This window comes from Alligator mississippiensis, chromosome 12 (assembly GCF_030867095.1).
Source record: "Alligator mississippiensis isolate rAllMis1 chromosome 12, rAllMis1, whole genome shotgun sequence".
NCBI lineage: Eukaryota > Metazoa > Chordata > Crocodylia > Alligatoridae > Alligator > Alligator mississippiensis.
In genome coordinates this window covers 67,500,851-67,520,718 of record NC_081835.1, presented here as the reverse complement: position 1 = coordinate 67,520,718, position 19,868 = coordinate 67,500,851, and the positions used below count along the sequence as shown (strand labels likewise).

At 42.0% G+C, this 19,868-nt stretch overlaps 1 protein-coding gene across 6 annotated transcripts in view; it reads right to left on the bottom strand.

Moving 5' to 3' along the window:
• The window catches only part of RALGPS1 (Ral GEF with PH domain and SH3 binding motif 1), a 217,256-nt gene that overhangs the window by 174,669 nt on the left and 22,719 nt on the right, over positions 1 to 19,868 (bottom strand). For all 6 annotated transcript variants that reach the window (XR_009455975.1, XR_009455976.1, XM_059715770.1 and 3 more), the window contains 3 exons: positions 9,448 to 9,573; positions 3,576 to 3,683; positions 955 to 1,005 (listed from right to left, as the gene is read on the bottom strand). Coding sequence is in view for 4 of the 6 variants with exons in the window: in XM_059715770.1 (XP_059571753.1) it covers positions 955 to 1,005; positions 3,576 to 3,683; positions 9,448 to 9,504 (216 nt within the window). In the remaining 2 variants the exon portion in view is untranslated. The remainder of the gene's footprint in view (positions 1 to 954; positions 1,006 to 3,575; positions 3,684 to 9,447; positions 9,574 to 19,868) is intronic.

Sequence of the window (19,868 nt, the reverse complement as noted above, 5' to 3'; positions counted from 1 at the left end):
ATATGTTGCAAGATCTTTCTCCCAAGACTAACTTCTGTAAAAATACTTCTATTTTGTGGTGCTGCACCAGCTCTGCACCCCAAGTATAATAGCGACGGCAGTGGCTCCACGCCAGTAGCAATGGGGAACTTGAGTTCCTGGGGCAGGTGAGATGAATCCTCCCCACCCCACGCCACCCCCAATCTCCCAGTGGGGTTTTGCTGTGAATACCATGCTTGCTAGCTATGCCTCCGTGTGCCCAGCAGAATGAGTGCCTGACTTAACATCACTTTTCTAGGTCCTATCATCACAGCACGCTGCTGACAACTAAATGGCAGGTACAAGAGAAAAAGTTATAATCGACAGAACCAGAACAGACCCTCTCCTGTCTGCAGAGAGATCCACCAGATCAAGAGCAAATGTCAAACAAATGTCACATGAATTCAGCACGAGTGGCTTGCACTTCAGCACACACTTCTTACCAGCACCATGTTGACAGTTTTCAGAGGAACTGAACTCTAATTACCTATGAGACCCTTGTAACAAAACCTTGTTTTTTCAAGGGTCCTCGAGGGCAAGGTCTACCAGGGTTCCCCAGACTGCCAAAGCCTTCCACAGAAAAGCTGACAGCTGTGCAGGAAAGTTAGCACGCTTGCCTGATCTTCCAGAACGAGATTTGGAATGCATCATGAAAAGAAGCTAAGCTCTGCTCATGCGTGTGGGTGTCTTGAAGCATGAGCTTAAGAAACTGAAGTGAAATACATTGAATGCAAGTGTCATCTACCTCCCTGGTCTATTCTGGTTATGTTAAGAGGCATCCAGAATGTGCAGGCCCAAGAACTATCGTTCAGTGTTTATATACATTCACAAGATTAATATCCTCATTCACATTTAAAGGCAACAAATTATCTATCTGATCAGTCCATTATACCCCAACACACCACATACATTAACAGTTAGATTAAGAAAACATACCTCTGGCTGTATAGCTTTAAATACTGGCATATCCATTAATGTAATCTGGCTCTGCAACAGTAAGATTAAAAATCGTTTAGTGTAAAAAGAAAACTATTACATTTTTCCATCTGCTTGTTACTGGTGGGTGCAGCCTTCCAGAAGCTCCGACTCATGCATATGGCCAACACTTTCCCCATGAGCAGATTCACTGCATAATCAGAGAAGTTAAGCTTTTTGGTGATATTCTTGTCCTCCCCTGAAAACCAACAGCTAAGGTGGTCAGCCCCCGTGTCAGCAGGTTACTGCACTCTGCAATGCTTCTTACTGAAAAGTTTTGCCCACAAAGGGTTCATTTGCATCTTGTAATGGCTATTATCCAAGGCGAATGCCTATTTTCTCTACTGGCAAGAACTCACCAGTATGAGAAATTTCCTCTCTCATGCTGTTTCACATTTGATGTTTTTAAAAGAAATTGCTCAACTTTAGGAAATGACCTTTACTTGGTTGCACTCCATTTCCCTGGGAATCTAACTGTAACACAGCAATTCTAGCCTCCGTTGACTTACAATGCCATGGGTTTATTTCGCACAGTACTGCCAACAATCAGACCAGACCCTCTGGGCTTGCTTTGATAGCTTCCTCAGTTAAATTATATTAATTCAAGTTACTTGAAATACTTAACAAAGGGAATAGTACATGCCTGAAGTCAATGTAGTGAAAAAGTAATCTGTAATTTACTGGCTATTATTAATTATAGTAAAGATATAATTATCTAGTTCTCTGCTGGGATCAGAACCAGCAGAGATATTTCAGTTGCCACCAGTCCTGTACATCAGTGCTTCTCAAACTATCCGATGTGGTGGACTGGCAATTTTTTTTTCCAGCAGGCCAAGGACCAGTGCCTGGTTCAGCTGGTGGCAGCAACTGCATGTAGCAGCACTACACAAATGCACGACCGGCTGTTTCTTTCTCTTTCCTCACCTCGCACGACGTGACGTCACCTGGAGTGTTGGAACGTATGAACTGTGGCGCCATGACATATCAATGTTATGCTTCTGAAAATATAGTTCTTTCTTTCCTGGCAACTTGCTGCAGACTGGCAACCGGAGACTCGCGGACCGGCAGCGGTCCGCGGACCACCACTTTGAGAAGCACTACTGTAGACCACGGTATTCAAGTAAAGGGGTATGAGCAGAGCACAAGAGGGCATCAGAGAATGCCTCAAACTAAGAGGTTTTGTGTTTGTTTTAGTTTTAAAAGTTTTCCTGCCTGTGCTTTAAAAAAATTGCATTTAGTAAATGGGATTTGCTTTAGGTATCTTTGCAAATCCCACAGAGGCCCTTTCTATTTTAGTTGTTGAACGTTTATTCATGGTTGTGGATGACATCTCATTTGGTGGTAAGCCAGAGGGAAGAAACCTTGTAATACTTTTTAAGACATCTGGGTTAGAAGACTCGTGACCATCAGAATATTCTTCTACTGAAATTACCAAAACAGATGGAGTTTTGCTAGCATGGAAAAAATGGTGAAATTAATTAATGCCGTGTGATCATCTTAAAATGGCTGTGTCCTGACCTGTCTGAGGGCTTGATTCCAGTTCCCTCTTAAAAGGATCAAATACTTGCTAATTTTTAATTGTACACTTTTATTAACTGTTTCAAACTTCACTCTATTAAATGTTGAAGCTAATTCTTTAGCGCTTGCTCATTCTGTTTTAAGCAGACATCTCAAGTCCTTTTGTAAACTAAACTGTTGCAGCTATTTTAATATTTTATATCCAGCTCTGGTCCTCACACTTGTATGATGATTTGGTGCAGGAAGACAGACTATCAAGATTTATTGCAAAATGACAAATTCACAGAAGTAATGGTGACACGGCTCCAATGTTATAGGGCACTTGCTTCCAAACATGGCATTTTAGGAGCCAAAGCCTTGAGGTACCAATCCATTTTAGGTCCTGTCGCACTGTTCAGGGGGCTTGGAACAATTATGCAAATTTGGAGTCCATTTCACTACCCCTCGCTCTTTCACCTTTATGTTTTCTGGCAGAGATTATTAAATATGCAAACGTTTAAATCTGAAGCAAGCAGCCAAACAATACAAGAGCTATATTGGGCCCTTGCTAGCAAAGAACTTTTGCTTTCAGTCTGGTACCAAGACCTGACAGCAAGGGCATTTGACCTGATGCCCTTTGCCTAGCAAGTCTTCATCCCTGGTTTCTGAGAAATACCTGCTTCTGTAGGAAAGTGAAAAACTGTGCTAGTAGATGTCCAGGTAAGAAAAGGCTAGTGAGGAGGGCTGTGTCTGCCTCACCGAGTGTCGTATCCTAAAAGACTGTGGACATTCATCACCATCTTAAAAACCATTTTAGAATTTTGGAGGAAATCCAAACAGCTTCGTAGTTTCTCCTAAACCTCAAAATCCCCAAATGCTGAATCAGCTCAGTGATGAATACTTCAATGTTGAAGCTTTTGGCTCAAAATGTATATGGTCAGAAACTTGCCTCAGAGTGCTGAAAGTTGACTCGCTTAAAAGGTTTTATTCTAAGACAGAAAAAAGAAATGTTTTATGCTATTTTTATACCCTGCTAGTCTCAAATATTCCACAAGAATAAATTCAGAAATAACATTTTTACTTACAGCAAACTCCTCAGGAGTTACTTTCAATACGTCAAATACAACCGCATCATAGCTTTTATTGGCATAGTCCGAGCTCCGTCCCTCCAGAGAGTCAGAGCTGCTACTACCCTTCAAAAAGAAAAAAAAAAATATAGGAGGGTTATCTGGAAAAATTACAGATTTCAATAAAAACAGAAAGAGAATTATACTGATGCATAAAAATAACTTTTATAAGAACTGTCCAGCAGACAGACTTCATAAAGAACTGTCACGTTTTACTGAAATTCTGTTCTTTGAACATATTTAGTCTAATGTGTCTCATGAATATCAGCTGCATATTTTTTCTGTACTTGTATTAAACAAAGGCTAATCAATACTGGCACTTAGTTCTAAAATGCAGGGGGGGGGAGGAGAATAGGACATCTTTTTTAGGTAATAGAATGCAAGTTGTATAAAGTTTTGACTGAAAAAAAATTAAAATTAGCAAATTAGGCAAAAACCGTATCAAATAAAGAGAAATCACCTGGGACTTCTGAGTTCACAATCAATGGGATACCTTTAACTTGGAAACCTAGAAATGTGGGAAAAGGGGGAGAGGTGCCATGTCTAAACTTTGCTGCTGCTTTAGAGTCATAGAGAAGTAGGGCTGGAAAGGACCTGCAGGGCTCACATCTAGTCCAAGCCCCTGCCTGAGGCTGGATCAGCCCTCTTCAAACCATCCCAAAGAAACCAAAAACTAAGTTCTGCATGAGTAATAGCCTATTGACAATCCAAAACCTGTCCCAACCTAAATGCAACCCCAGTGCTTATTTATGTCCTGATCATCCGTCATTTACCTCCCAGCTCAATGCCTGGGCTACAATGCCAATGCCTAGCCTACAGTGCTCGACAAATCAACCGACTTCTGAATGCCTACGCTGTCACCCGCTACATCGGCATTTAATCTTCACAATCTTGACTTCAAAGCTCTGCAACAGTTCTGTCTACTCCACCTAGTGAACTTGTTCCTTCCTGCAATCCATCACTAGCAGTAAGCCTACATAAAAGAAGTAATGGTCCCATTCTACTCATTTTTTATTTTAGACAGCACGTGTTCACAAGTATAAAATCCATATTTCAGTTGTCTAGGGAAGGGTCACTTGGATGAGCCAGAATACCAGAAGTTTTGACCTCATCTTTCAATGACCGGTATTTATATTTTTGTGCCTTTCACAAACGCTGTTATGGGGCATGGCCCAACTCTACTACCTTAGAAGGCAATCAAGTATTTGCTCCGCTTTCCTTGAATGACAATAGCAGGTTTAAAAGTTCATTTTAGGCAGTCATAATAATAGCATTAAGGTTTCTAACGCTGCAAACTCAAGTCCCATCTATAATATATCTTTCAGCTTGAAACACTGTAGTCCTCCATGTATACCCTACGTCACTAGACTAGGCTAGTTTTATAGTTTGCCCACGTTGGCATTTCCTAATTATGACAGACAGCAAAACTGAGATTTCCATTTTGGTCACTTGTCATTTTCATTTGTGCGTGTGTTGCACAGGGGCAGACTGGAAGGTTGAGAAGAATCGCTAATAAGCTTTTTGGGATATGAACTATTTTTTTTGTATTTGTCAAGTACATTGCCAAGCATCTTGTTTGTTAACATTTTGCCTGTTCAGGAGATGATGGGAGAGACAGGCTAACTGGAGACTATGGTGAAATGCTACTAGAACAATGTGTGTTAACAGGATTACAGTGAACACTACACTTCACAAGAGTCAAAATCCCATTTCTCTATAGAGGAAACCAAGTATCGCAAGTCTCAAGGACTAGAGTCTCCTTGCGGCTGATAAAACGGTCTCAAATTAATCTAAATGTTTGAGTACTTTGAATCTACACTGAATCAAAGGGTTATTTTGATTAATAAACTTCTTTATTTCACCTACACGGATGTGTTAAGTTTTTGTGGCTTCTTCCAACCTCATGAACCTGGAAATATCATCATGTACCAGAAATTCTGATATATACTTTTTATTGATTCTTACTTATTTCAGCCTTCCCAAGATGGCAGTGTCTGGAAAAAAACTGTCCACAGAGTTACTGGAATTTACAGTATATTCAAGCCAGTAAGGAAACCAAAAAGGTCAACAACAGAACTGTGAGGTCAACTTTGGGTAGTAACAAACCAGCTCATTTAAATAATCCTGCAGCATTAATTACAGGTCTTGAAAAATGCAGTCGTTATATTCTACAAAACTGAAAGAGGACAGAGACTGGCGACTGTGTACCCTGTGGTCAGAATTTCCACCATGTTCAAAAAAATGGAAGACCCATGCTTATTGCCCTGCATTTGTTTGGCATCTTGCATAATCATCTTATTCAGCAACTACAGTTAATTCAAAAAGTCATTTTAGAAACGGTTATACAACACTGTTAGAGGATGGTCTTGTGGTTACAGCACTGTACTAGGAATCAGGAGATCCGTGTTTAATTTCAAGTCTACCACAAACTTCCTTTCCTGTGCAACCCTAGGCAAGTTGCTAACATTAATCAATAATAAAATCATTGACTCCTCAAAATGACACAACACTCAGATAGATGTGAACAGCTTTGGCTTGGCTAGGAGCAGAGGTAAAAACACCTCCAAACAGTTGAAAATGACACAAATCTCACAGGAAGAATCATGAGGTTGGAATGGATCCAGTCTAACTCCCAATTTAGTATTCCTCTCTTTTTGCACTTAAAACTTCAGTCTTTAAAAGTAAGACAGAGACCATTACAGAGTATGAACACTAGCTGAAAACCTGACAAAGAATTAAGAAGTCATTTTCCTTGCCCAATTCAAATACTGCACTGCTGGATAATGAAGAGAGTAACAGCTCCCTAGTCTGCACCATGATTCATTCACTATAAGCAGTGATATCTTACTCTGAACCAAGTGAAAAAGTATAGTTCTACAGATAAGACGCTGCCCCAGGACTCAGGGGATCCAGGTTCTGTCACTTACTCTACCACAAATTTCCAGGATGACCAGGGACAACAAATTGCTTAAGAGCTGCTCTGTGCTGCAGTTCCTCACTTGCAAAATGTGGATAATGCTTCTCTACTTTAGGGGGAAACTTTGGAGATGAATTCATCAACGTTTGCAGGAGCATGCAAGTACCAGCATAGGCAGATTTCTTTAGAGGTCACAACCTTCCCAATAGCCAATGTATGCTTAGCCAGAAAAGATGTTCCAACTGCGGCCACAGCTATATACCAAAGGCCGTGGCTTCAATTGCAACCTGCTGCTAAGAACAACCCATAAGCTGCGACCTACCTGCCCTCTGTCTCCATCACTCTGAGTGATCATCACAAGGCTTTGTCTGCACTAAAAAAAAAAAAAGGACAATTTTCTGGTAAAAAAAAAAAATCTGCCTACAGTAGCAAAAGTTTTGTTTTAAAAAAGTCAGAGCCTTGTGTATACAACTGTTTCTACTGTTGCTACCATTCATGTCACCGCACTGGTGATGAATTATGCTTCCAATTTTCTTCCAAGTGTAGATGCAGTCCAAGAATCTGGCCTGTATTTTCTGAAGCTTAATTAACTTGGATTGGGAAAATGCAAAGACTTCAAGAGGTGTGCATCTGTAGAAAAATACGTGGTTTCTTTCAAAAGATCTCTAAAGCTGCCTACTGCCTTTTCCTTTTGAAGATGGCAGAAGAGTACACACTTTGGACTCCATAATTGACACCGAGCCAACAGAAGAAAGTCCCCATCTTATTTAATATTTTATCTATTAAAATAAATAACTTTAAAATAAAGTTATTTTGTTTTTTACTGTAAGTTGCCCTGAGCCTTTTTTGGGAAGGGTGGACTATAAAATATAGCTCTACCCTCCTTTAAGATTCCAAACCTAATAGTATCAATAACCCAAATGTGTGAAGTATCTGAGGATCCAGACAAGGAAAAGGCACTGGAAAGCCTCCATCTCATAAGTGTGTCTTTCAATAAAGACCTTTTAGAGCCTGGCCTACTGTTAGAAGAAAAGGAATGTAATAGCCCTGAATAAAAAAAGCTCAGTTTATAAATGTGACAAAGCAGCGTAATTACTACTACAAAATTCAAGTTAATGTAACTGCAGCATGTTCCTTTGAGAATGAACTCTTGAGTCTGAATTCTGGCATGTGAATTTTGGATGTTTTGTAGGGCCTTTAACATGATAATATTGAGCAGCTCACTGCTGTGTTTCTCTTGAAGGTTGAAGTACCTACCAGAGGGTATGACAGACATTCAGAAACAAAACTATGGGGTCGTTCCAAGAAAACAAAAGGGAAACGGTATAACCAGATACAGCGGGTCACCGAGTTTACAGAATTATATCGTAAGAAATGCAAGAGACCTATCACTTCACTCCCCGAAACGAGGGCATGATTCTTCTCGAGGCGCTATGATACAGCGACTGCGACGACGCACTTAAGGTTCTGTTCCAGTTTGCACAGAGCAGGGAACTCTACTTGATGTGGAAAAACATGCATTAGCTTCAGTGTTTTACCACACAATCCATCTTGAAAAGCTTAAATTTAAAAACCTAAGATAATCAATTCATTTCTAAATTCTAATAAATTAAAAATTGTCCTAAAAATAAGTATTTTGAATCTCATGATTATTCTGGACATGTTAGCTTGATGATTACAAACTGAAGAAAATAAAATAATGACGTTATCCTAGAGCCACGTATACATTTTGTTTTATTAGTTCCAAAACCAAGATTTATTATGATTATTTCCTTTCTACAGCGTTTTACGGGGAAGCTTTTTTTTAACAATTTAGAACAGCAATATAAAATTGTGTTTTGACCAATACTTTTTAAAGTTCTTTCCTGGAAGGATAAAAAATGGACTGTGTTAGTGTCCACAGGCTTTGGCCCTGTGATCTTTTGCATCTTATCTTGGTGGATTTTTTTTTATTTTTATTTTTTTTAAAGAAAAAGCCCCTTTGAAGCCATTCAGTTTACTCCTTAACCAGCTGAACAGAATCATGGAGACCAAGATCTCAAAGTGTTTCTCTTCTCTGATTAAGATTAAATTGTGTATAAGAGGAGCCACTGCTATTTAAAAGATTTTATACTTGGCTAAGAGGGCCAGCTGGTTTTAAAGGCTTTGCTTTTCAACTTGTAAAACTGATTCAAAGTTTTCAAATCAAAGCGTTTTTGACAGGAAAAGGGCCTAAAACCAGAAGAATTTCTCAAAGCTTAAGTTTTAATTTTCAGATACTCAAAACACATCTGGTGTTTTGAAATTTACTGCTCTTTTGGTTCAGCACAAAACTCAAACATTCAGTAGTCTCCACGAAAGGGAAAGACGCCCAAGGTCTCGAATTCCAGGGCAGTCTGCCTAGAGCTAACACCCTGGAAGCCCTGGCTGCACTGGAGCGGGGAGCCCAAGCTAGAGGATCTAGCAGGAAACTGGACAATTATTGCAAGTTGCATGACAGGTCCACTTGGCTTCTAGAAAAACTGAATCAAAATCAAACCATGTCTACACAATATATTGTTTTAGATGAATTGACTATTTCCGCTGAAAACGTAGTCACCATTTTTTCCAACCAACTGTTTGGATGGGACTTAGCATTCCCTCATTTGGGCTGTGTAGCTTTTCTTGTGAGTTGAAATAAAGGACTTCAGCAAATAAACAAAGACCATTTTAGATCTATCTGCTTGTTATAACAACTGTGAAAAGCATGGAAACAATCATTCTGGATGGGCTGTGAATGTTCAGAATTACAGCATCCAAGCTGACTTTGCTGTCACAATCCATCCTCTTCCTGAGAAATGAATCTGGTAGAAAAGATTTCTATGGAAGCCAAAATAAGCTACAGCTTCTGTTCTGAAGAAGTAGCTAGTAATGAAAATAAACATGTTCGTGTACCTCTGGAGTGGCGGAGGTCACCGTCACACTGGCCATGAGGCCATCCCTTTTATACATGCTCTCCCCAAGACGCAGGAATCTCAGCTCAGCCACCACCGGTGACGCAACATGATGGATGGACAACTCCTGCAAAACAAATGCATTTATGAATAAAAAAAATCCATTAGAGAGATTTAAATAGTCTCCCGTGCAAGGAGTGGTGACTCTATGGGACAGAAAAAGGCCTTCTGAAGGTGGGAAAAAGTACAAATTAAAAAGGAGTAGTTCTGAATTTCTCATAAAGCTACCTCAGTATTTTCTCAAGTCAATACAGAAAATAAGCTTCATAACTTATCATTTGTCTAGATTCAGGTTTTACACAAGGTACACATGCAATGGTGTCTATCCAGGGCTGCCAGGACTCACGACTAACATACAAAAACCAAGAACAAAGGAGATACAAAGTAAGAACTGACCAAAACTGCTATATTTCCTGCTCCTGCTTTATCACATACCATTTGACCATGAATTATGTGACTGATGAAGCTTTAAAACCCAGGAGACCTTTGGCAGTTCCCCAATATACACGTCCTATTCTCAACTACCTGAGCACTCTGCTAACGCCTTCTCAGACAGGCCTTGCAGCATCCGGATCGGTGGGCAGATGTATTCTCCAGAGGCGGTCTGCCCCGTCCCTCGACAGGTAGATCAAAATCAAGGCCATGTGCAAAGCACAAGTGGCCAGGAAGCCAAGCTGCTCGCAGATTTATAGATCAAAACCAGGAGCAGGCAGTGCAAAACACACAAAACCCCCACAGAGCACTGATAACATACGGTGTCACCATGAGGCACCATTTAGTTTGTTTCCGTATGGATCTAAGGCAGTGGTTCTCAACCTTTCGAGGCTCGAGGCACCCCTTGGAAAATGCCAGGTCTTAGTTTTCACTCCTTTTTTTGCCTGCAGGAAAATGATGTTTTTTTCCCTACAGCAATGAGCTCAGGAAGGCCACAACTATGGATTTCTATTTGAAATGTAAATCATGTTTGTAAACCTAACAGTGCTAAATGGTGTGGCACCCCACAGCACCTGTGAAAGGATCTCAAGGAACCTCAGGATGCCCCGGCACCCTTGTTGAGAATCACCGATCTACGGGGCAACCCAAATAGTGCACGCCACTTCAATCCTGCTCTGAGGCAACAAAGATGGGGGCAGAGCAGGAAGATTCTCCCGCAAAACGGGCATTTACAATCCCTGGCAAAACACAGACAGGAACAAGACGGCCAAGGATCCTGGGCTCTGACAGACGACTCCAAAAGACCACGAGACGCTCACCCCACTCCTGACTTCCAGAGCAAAGGGAGGGCAAAGATGTGACCTGCAACTGGGTACCCATATTAATTAGCATGCTTAACCAGCAGATGATTTTCAACACAGAAAGCCTGGTCTGCTATTCAGAACATAGTATTTAAATTGGCTCAACACACACTTTAATACGTTGTCACCTGCATAAGTACTTGATTAGTGTATCAAGTCCATAAATTATATTAAAAATATAAAACAGATTTGCAAGGCACTTTAAAAAAAAAAATAATCGACCATACAAGCAAGATTACAGGGATTTCATGGAAACGTGGAATTTAAATTTACACTTCTCTCAGTGTTCGTAAATGTGGGACTACATTTCATTTTAAAAAAGAATCGGAGATTTATCAGTCTAGCTGAATAGTGAAGATGCAGAAGTTTCATGTTTTATCATAAATGTATACAGATGAAAAACATCTTCTCGAACAGTTCTAATTTTAACCCATGCAACGAAGTCACCGTGCTGAAGTTTCAGTTCTAACAAGCCTTGGGCACCCTTCACGTGCTCGTTCTGGTGCTGCTCAGAAAAAGGCTACCAGCGTGTACAGCAGAGCCGTCATCTCATTTGGGGCCTCTCTGCGCCGCAGCAATACGCTTACAGTCATTCAGTGCTGCGATAAAACAGGGACGAACTGTTCACCATGGATAGGTTACAATTTACAATGACACTCTTCATGTTTACCTGCACCACAGATTGAAACCAACTGCTCATTCAAATTCTGTTCTCAACCAGAATCAAAAAAATCTGCTTTATATAGACAGTCACCAGAGCACCCAGGACAATCCTGATTCTCACCGATAAGTTAACAGCTTGAAAGGGAACTCTCATCAGCGGTGCAACAAAAAATGAATTTTTGCCAAGGTCCTCTGTTAAAACGTTTTAGACAACACGGTACACGCCTTCCTTTCCACCCATTTACTGAAAATACTGTCACTTTAGGCCCTGCCATCACCTATTTCAAACTGCCAGTTTCTACAGGCACAAACCAGATCCGTGTTTTCTACAGAGCCAAGAACACTTTTGTTCTGCAAATAAATCTGCAGAAATATGCTAGCAGACAGTTCTGTTGGCCAAACCAAGTGCCCAGAGTTAGAAAAATACCAGAATTTATCTGCTCCTTGTGCTGATGATTTATGTTAGGAACCTACTTAAAAATCGCAGTTTCGCAATTTTTGTGGAAACCATGAAAAACAGCGTTCTCTGTAAAAAGATGGCATGTCCCAGAAGATCAACCAACCCCCGCACCCCTCCCAAAACACAACTCAATACAAATGCAGTGCTGTCTCCCCAGGGGCACCAGTGGTCCTTGCTGCAGCCTGGCCTTGCAGCCTGCCTGGGACCGGGAGGCACCGGCCCGTGGGGCGCACAAGGGGCAGCAGCCCCCACCTCCCTCTCTGCCAATCAGCACCGAGGGGCGGGGCTGCGCGAAGGGCAGCCAGCAGTCAAGATGGTGGCCGCCCCCTCATTCCTCCTCCTCCTCCCAGGGCCTCCCCGCCAATCAGCACCGAGGGGCGGGGCTCCCCTGTCAATCAGCACGGAGGGGTGGGGCTGCCGCCACAAAAGGCTAGTAAAAAGCTCAGCTCTTCGGGCCACGACGGAGCTGTGGACATTGCTCTCTCCCGGCGAGTTTGGCAGGCCCCTATTCATGCTGCACTACTGCACACCAGCTCTCCCACAGAGCAGCCTGCCTCGCTCGCTGCACACATCGCACACAGGACAGCGAACGAGGCATCTAGGTCAGCATTTCTTTTCTATCCTCAGCCTTGAGAGTCTCCCACACCTTCATGTATGGTATGGCACCAAAACGCTACGCTGTACCGCACTCATCATGACATCGCTGTCCAGCACCAGGACATTTGAATGCCTCACAAAATTAATTCAAGGCACTTCCTGAGCAGTAAGGAGGCACTGTTATGCTAATCTGTAAAAATGAAAACTAAGGCACAGAAATCACGGACCAAACTTTCAAAAGCATCCACTCAGTTTGGGTGCTTCCCATATTGAGAAACCTGGTATCCACTTTTTCAGAGGGGTTCTGCTCCCGAATTTCTCACCGACTTCAGATCCAATCGAGCCCCCAGAACCTGGGCACGCCGTCCCGGTCATCGCTCAGCCGAGGAACTCGGAACACGGCATCAGCGGACACGTGGGGACGCAGGGACCGGAGTGCGGCCCGGGCCTGGCGAGCGCCGGCCCTGCGTCACCCTGCCGTTCACAAACGCGTCGCGGACGGAAGAGACCCCCGAGGAAGGGGAGCGCGGCCTGAATTTCGTGCTGGCGTTTCGGGGCTTTCTGGCTCTGGACTTGGCATCAACCACAGCGCTCGTTTAGACAGGGACTTCCCCGTGGAATTTCCTAGGACCTGCTTGGGGCGTCTTTTGTTTTTAAGAAGGCGGCGGAGAAGGAGAAATCTGACTGGATTTTTAAGCCTTCCTTCACCTGGGTCATCGACAGGGCTGGTCACCACAGAGATCTTTTCTACTGGGACCAGTGAAGCAACTCCATCAGCCACGTGCGGCAGGAGCTTCTCAGCCTCAGCCGTGAGGGGACGGGCGAGAGACCCTTGGCCGTGGCTTGTGCAGCTCTCAGTTAACAGGGGAGGGGGCTTGGATTCAAACAGAGGTTTTAAATTGCATCTTTCCTTTTATTGGATTAGACGGTTAATTGTGGTCTATAGTTGTGTGACAAGACACAAGTGGCTTACTTCTATGGCAATGACCACTGTTAAAAATCTTTCTTCTTTTTTAAATCAAACTTAAAGGGAACACTCTTAAAACAGCTAAAGCATTTGTAATTCTGTAAGCACGACTTTATTTCCCTTATTTTCTTTCCCATGGTGAAACAGTCTAACAAGCTGCAAAAGGCTACAATTTCTATCCTGCTTCTTATCTGTAAATTGGAAAATACACATTAGAGTTCTGAAAATAACATGTATTTACGATTTTGCTTACTGAAGGTCTAGCTACTGCCAAAAACCGAGTAATTTCTTGAGAATTCGCAGATAAATTTCAGATGCACGTATACAAGAGCACAGAACAAGAAAACCCGCTCTCCACTGGACATCAATTGCCTCTCTGTTACTTCGACTAGAAGTCCTAGCCTTGGCTATTCTAAAGCAGGAAAGAATACAGAAATACGGAGGAGTAAGACCACATGATCCAATGGCCCTTACTGGAATTAATTTCTATGAAACTGCTGTCACCAGGAAAGCGGTAGAGAGAATGCACACCTGAGTAATTCCACTGATTGTTTGTTATTCATTTGCTCAAGGCATCTGGGAAAGGGAAAAGCCAAACCAAAGATAGGGGTAGTTAAGATACTAGCCGGAAAAGCACATATTTATCCAAAACAGAGGCTTGGTGAGAGGTAGACAGACTTTGCTGCTCCTCACACAACAGAGAACAGAAAGAAGTAAAAATCCTGATCACACCCAAGTCAGCTATACTTTACCCACTACAGTGCCTGTAAATAGAACCGCCCTTTCTTAAAATGTCTTTTTAAACAAATCCTCTCTTTTTCAGACTAAGGCAATCAATGCTGTGACAGGCAGGAACATAGGGAGGACCATATCTATTGCAGAGAATTAGACAAAAAGCGTCTTACCTAGTGTCCTACCTAGTATTTCATTTTCTGGCTTGAGCAGATACTGCAAGCAGATCCCTCAAACTTTTACAGTAAAAAACACACCACGTCCTTTCCATCTCATTCCACTCAACAGATTCTAAAAATGCATATCTGTACCAACCCCTCCCTCTGGACCATATGAAATATCTAGACAAGAGACAAGATGCAGGGTATATGGCCTTATCACCTACCCACATCCCAAATAAAACCTTACTAATTAAAATCTTGTGGACGCATTGGCTGAGTCACAGTTTGTTTTTGCCAAGAGTTTCCATAATTGGAGCCAAGCACACTGCTGTCTAGCTTACTGAAAGGAAGCACTGCCATAACATTACACGTTCCTTTGCTAAGGCCTGGTACACAGTTAAAAAGGTCACCAATTTAGTTAAAATCTGCTTACAAATCAATCTAGTTAAGGTAGTGCAAATTCTAAATATAAAACACAAATTGGCCTTACATAAGTTTTGCTTTCATTGGGCGCACCTACGTGTGCTGTTACGGTGAGGAAATATACTCTGTCACAGTCTGAGCCAGAGTCAGATGCTCCCAGGCACAACGTCTGCACATGCATCCGGGACCACAACACTTTGGTCCAGGGTGCAGCAGCCCCAGGTTGGCAGCAGGCTGGGGGAGTGGGGTCACCCCTAGCCATTGGGTGGCAGAAGGGCTGGCTGGGGCATGAGGGTGCTAAAATGCAGTACGAGGCAGCAGGCAGCCCCCCACACTTCAGCACCTCATGGCCCAGCCAGTCCCTGTCATTGTCTACACATGTGTTTCAGCATGCATAATTACTCCTCTGTATGACAGTACTCGTCCCCAGTATTACTATCCTATGGTGGAGTCAATTTACTGCGCCCAAATACCGGTGCAGGTATAGACTGTGATGCTTTACTGCAGAGCTATATAGTCAACTCCGCAGTAAAGCGCACATATAGATGTACCCATTGGTTGCCAAAATAACTGGTTCAGACCAGTTTATTTTAAGCTATAATTAGGGTTTATGTCCTCTTAACTAGGCTAATCTATATACCAAGTCAATTAAGTGATTCTTCTGATACAAACACAGAGATTCATGCCCACAGAGAAGGAGACCTTTGTACCTGTACAGTGTCCCTTTCAGTTCACCTGTAAGTTCTCAGCAACTAAGTACAGCACAGGACCCTCCTTTCCACCAACTGAGTGGAACAGCAGCTGACACTGCAATCAATGCAATATGCATGATGCAGCTGTTTTCATACCCTGAACCCATTTGCAACTATGCTGTAAATAACTATCATATATAATTTTGTCCTTCTGGCCACCAAGTTCTAATTCCTGCTTTTTCTTCTTGCTGGACACAGTAAGGCACAAGCTATGCAGGCACCCAGGACGGTGCAAAAAACCGACTGTCAGAGTATCTTTCACATCATGGACCCTCTCTAAGGCCAAGCAGGCAGCAGCAGGCAGGCTACTCTACCTTTATACTCTTGGCTTGGGAGCATAACAACATTCAAGGTACATGCAAGACCCCAACGGATGGCACTGACTCCAATATCAGGCATCAGTCAGTTGAACTGCCAGTTAACCCATCTGAAATCAAGCTCTGAGAAAACAGCATTCTTACGCTTGAACCAAGAAGTAACTCTTGAAAGTTAAAGTTAGAGATCAGTTATTGTAGAATTTGCCCACCTCAAAGAGATGAACCACATAAAACCACTTTCATATGCCCACACAAAGGTACCTAGTTCAATATGAACAAGTTGCACTGCTCCATCTTCTACACCTGCAACATGAGAGCCTCCACCCAGAGACCCCTTGCCCCTCTTTGCTAACATTTACCAGCACAGAACAGGCAAGCAGCTGGGGTACTCCTGGAGACAGAGGTGGCCTCCGACTCACTTGATCACACTTCTAGTCTGTGCATGGACAAACCAACCTCTCTTCCTCATACACCAACATGAAAAAGCCACTATACTTCAAACACCACTAATATCTTCTCATTAAGGTAACCAAGAAGCATCTTCCTTACTCCTGGTTCCTCACAGAGGGAGCTATAATCCCTGAGCACTGGTAGACAGCAGTGTATCTCCAGGTCTGGAACTGCTCCTCTTAATGGTCCTTAAGAGATACTGAAGTGGAAAAGCAATTCTCATGATGTAATTTCTGGAAAATGTGGCATTCATATCAGGTCCATGTCTCTTCCTTCTCCGCCTTCTTGACTGGGCTTTATGATGTGCGGGGGCTCAAAAATGCTCTGAAATGGGGAAAGGAAAAACCCAGATGTGACCTTGCATCATATCCAAACTGAGTTTTACTGCTGGTTTTAATAGGAAACAAACTAACAACCAACAACAAAAATAGAGGGAGTTGCTCTGATTCATGCAGTCAAGTTTTTTTCAGCATTTTAGCACATTGGGGTAATTGGGTGCCGTGCCTTCCCTGAAACTGCCCTATCTGTAGGATACTTTCCACAAGCTATAGAAGGGTGGTTATATTGAGCATCTGCTACTTGAAGTGGTGCTTCTCAACCAACAAACAAAATAAGCCTCTAAGTCCCTCTGTCTTGAGTTTAATGAGTTGGTTTCCTCTAGATTAGGAGAGTCTGGTTGGTCTCCAGATGCAAGTTGACGATATGAAGACACCAGAGTCACCTCTGCTTTCCCCTTTATCTTCTGAAAGACTCAGGAGAACATTGCTAATGGGAGATAAGAGCCACACTGCAATCCTTTTCCTGAAAGTGAAAATGTCTCTCTGACCATATGTTAATCTCTTCTTCTAGAGGAAATGTTTATTATCTTTGCTTCCAGACTAAGAAGTCACACCTCCTATATTTGACCTGAAGACTTAAAACAGAAATTGTGTTTCAAGCCAGCCCTTCTTCTTTCACTTTGCTGCAGAACTCACTCTCCAACGAGGAGAATCAGATTGTAAGCAAACCATCTATAACAGAGAATAGTCTTCTCCCCTCCCATCATTTCCAGATATTTGCATAGTATTTATTCTCCCTCACGTTTAATTTTTGGAATGTCACTGTTAAAACTTTCCAAGTTAAATGAAGAGGTTTCCATGCTTTTCTGGGGTAGTCAGGCATGTCTATAATTACCGTTTTATAATAGAAGTGACACACCATGGCAGCCGAGAAATATCCAAAGAGGGGAAAGTCCCTAGATACAGTCTGTAGCAAGTGCCCATCTGAAACCTGCCTGGAAGGAGGTACGTTGGGGACACTCAGGCACGTCTGGGCGAAGCCAATGCAGTCTCCAGGAGGATCAAACGGTAACAATTTAAAGCTACTTCATTCCTTTCCACTATGTTTAAATTGCATTGGCTTTACTCCTGTAGTTGATTCTCCTTAACCTTGCTGAGTTCCTAACTTCCGCATCCAATTATCTCTCTCCAAAGTCCGTTTTCAGAGCGCAAGACTTCTCAGCTCCTCAGATATTGATTCCACAAAGGGGAGATGAAAAAGGTCCAAGCCCTGCATGGTAAAAGTGATGATTCATACCACACTGCTACTTGTGATACTTCAAATTTCTTTCCGATATCCTGCCTAAGTTTATAAAGGACTACCATAAATATCATTGCTGAGCCTCTGTTCATTAATGAATAATCCCTTGGACAAGAATATTAGCTATGCTTTCTAATGCAAAGTAAGAATCTCTACACAGCAATAATAAAATAGGTAAAACAGCATTTTCCTTCCCAAAATGGAAATGCCACAGGTCCTTTCCTTGTAAAAAATTGGCAGCCACTATTTTACATCTTCTGTATATAAAATTATAGAAAACAGGACTGGAATAGATCACCTAGCCCATTTTCTGTCCCAAGGCAAGATCAACTACCTAACCCTTTTCCTGACAGGTTTTTGTCTAAACTGTTCACAGACATCGCTGATGACAGAGATTCCACCATCTAAGTAAACTATTCTGGTGCATTCCTAATGTCTAAAGTAAGTCTCCCTTGTTGTAATTTTAGCCCAGTTACTGCTTCTTTGAACTCCAGGGGATATGAAGAACAATTTACTGCCTTCCTCTTTACAGCAACATTTTACACAATTGGATACTTGTTTCCCCTTAGCCCTCTCTAATAAAGTAATAAAGTACTGCTCAGCCATAAATAGGAATTATAGTCAGTAAGTGCAGAATAATGGGTCTTTACATTTATATTGCAGAAGATCCTACCAAACAAATGACTGTGTGAAGTATGCATTTACAGCAAGCTTTTCACTGCAAATGTGAGACACATTCTAGTCTGCTTTATGCAACAGTACCACCTAGTGTCAAAACTTTATGAAAAGCATAAAAGAAAGTTCCTGAGACAATGTCCTTAGTGTGGCTAATACTGAGCAATGAATAGGCTAAAGAGATAATTCTGTAATATTTCACAGCAGAGAGAAAGAGAGAGCGCGCCACCCTCTGTCTCATTAATAGTAATGAAGTTGCATGTATGCTGCAGGAAAACTTTTTTTTTTTTGGTCAGCTTACATATCTAGTTGTGGGCGCAAGTACAGAATTTAAAGAATATCAGCAATTAAGCACTATAACCACAGAAAGAATTGTGCCAATTTTACCTGGCACTCACCTGGTAAAGGTGAGCGCCAGGCATAGTTGCAGTGTATAATTCCTAATTGTGCCAGTTTTTCAAAAAGGAAAATCAGGATGATCAAGGTAATTATGCTTGTGAGCCTAACAGCAATCCTGACCGTCGTAACTGAAAAATAGGGAACATGAAAATGATTAAGAAATAATGGGTGATTTAACACAATCAACCTGTGTTTCTGGAACACAGACACTGTGAAACTAACTTGCTCTCTGATGGCATTACAAGTTGGCTTGATAAAGGTCATGGTGCTGATGCAATATAAACTTCTGTAGGCATCTGGCTTGCTAAAACAACACAAAACGTATATTAAAAGCTGACTGAGAGGTCTTAAAGTGTAATTTTGAAGAGGAATTGCCATCAAGTGCATGCATTTCTAATAGATACCATAGGGATCAGATTGCAGTCCTATGTTATTTCACATATTTCCCCATAACCTGGAAGAAAATCTAAAATCACCACTGATGAAGTTTGTAAATGACACAGAAACAGGAGACTGATAAAGAAATAGAACAGTGCCATGTTCTCCAATTTATTCATCATCCCTTTATTTCTGTATAATTTTCCCTACGATTCCATTTAATCAGTATTGCTTGGTAAACAAACAATCTCTTTTTAACACAGCCAAGCATGAAGCCCTACCTCTGGGAACTAAGACCACAGCTCTACTGCGAGGTTAGCAGGGGGGACACTACCCAAGAAAGCAGCAACTTTGAAAAGGATCTGAGAGGTCAGGTGCATACTCAACTGAGCAAAACGTTTCTGGGACAATGCTCCAGTCTCAAAGGCTTATGACTGTACATCAGGTGCCACTCTACCCTGCCTTCCACCAGCTATTACCTCTGTGCACACCGCTGGTCTTGCAACACACAAAAT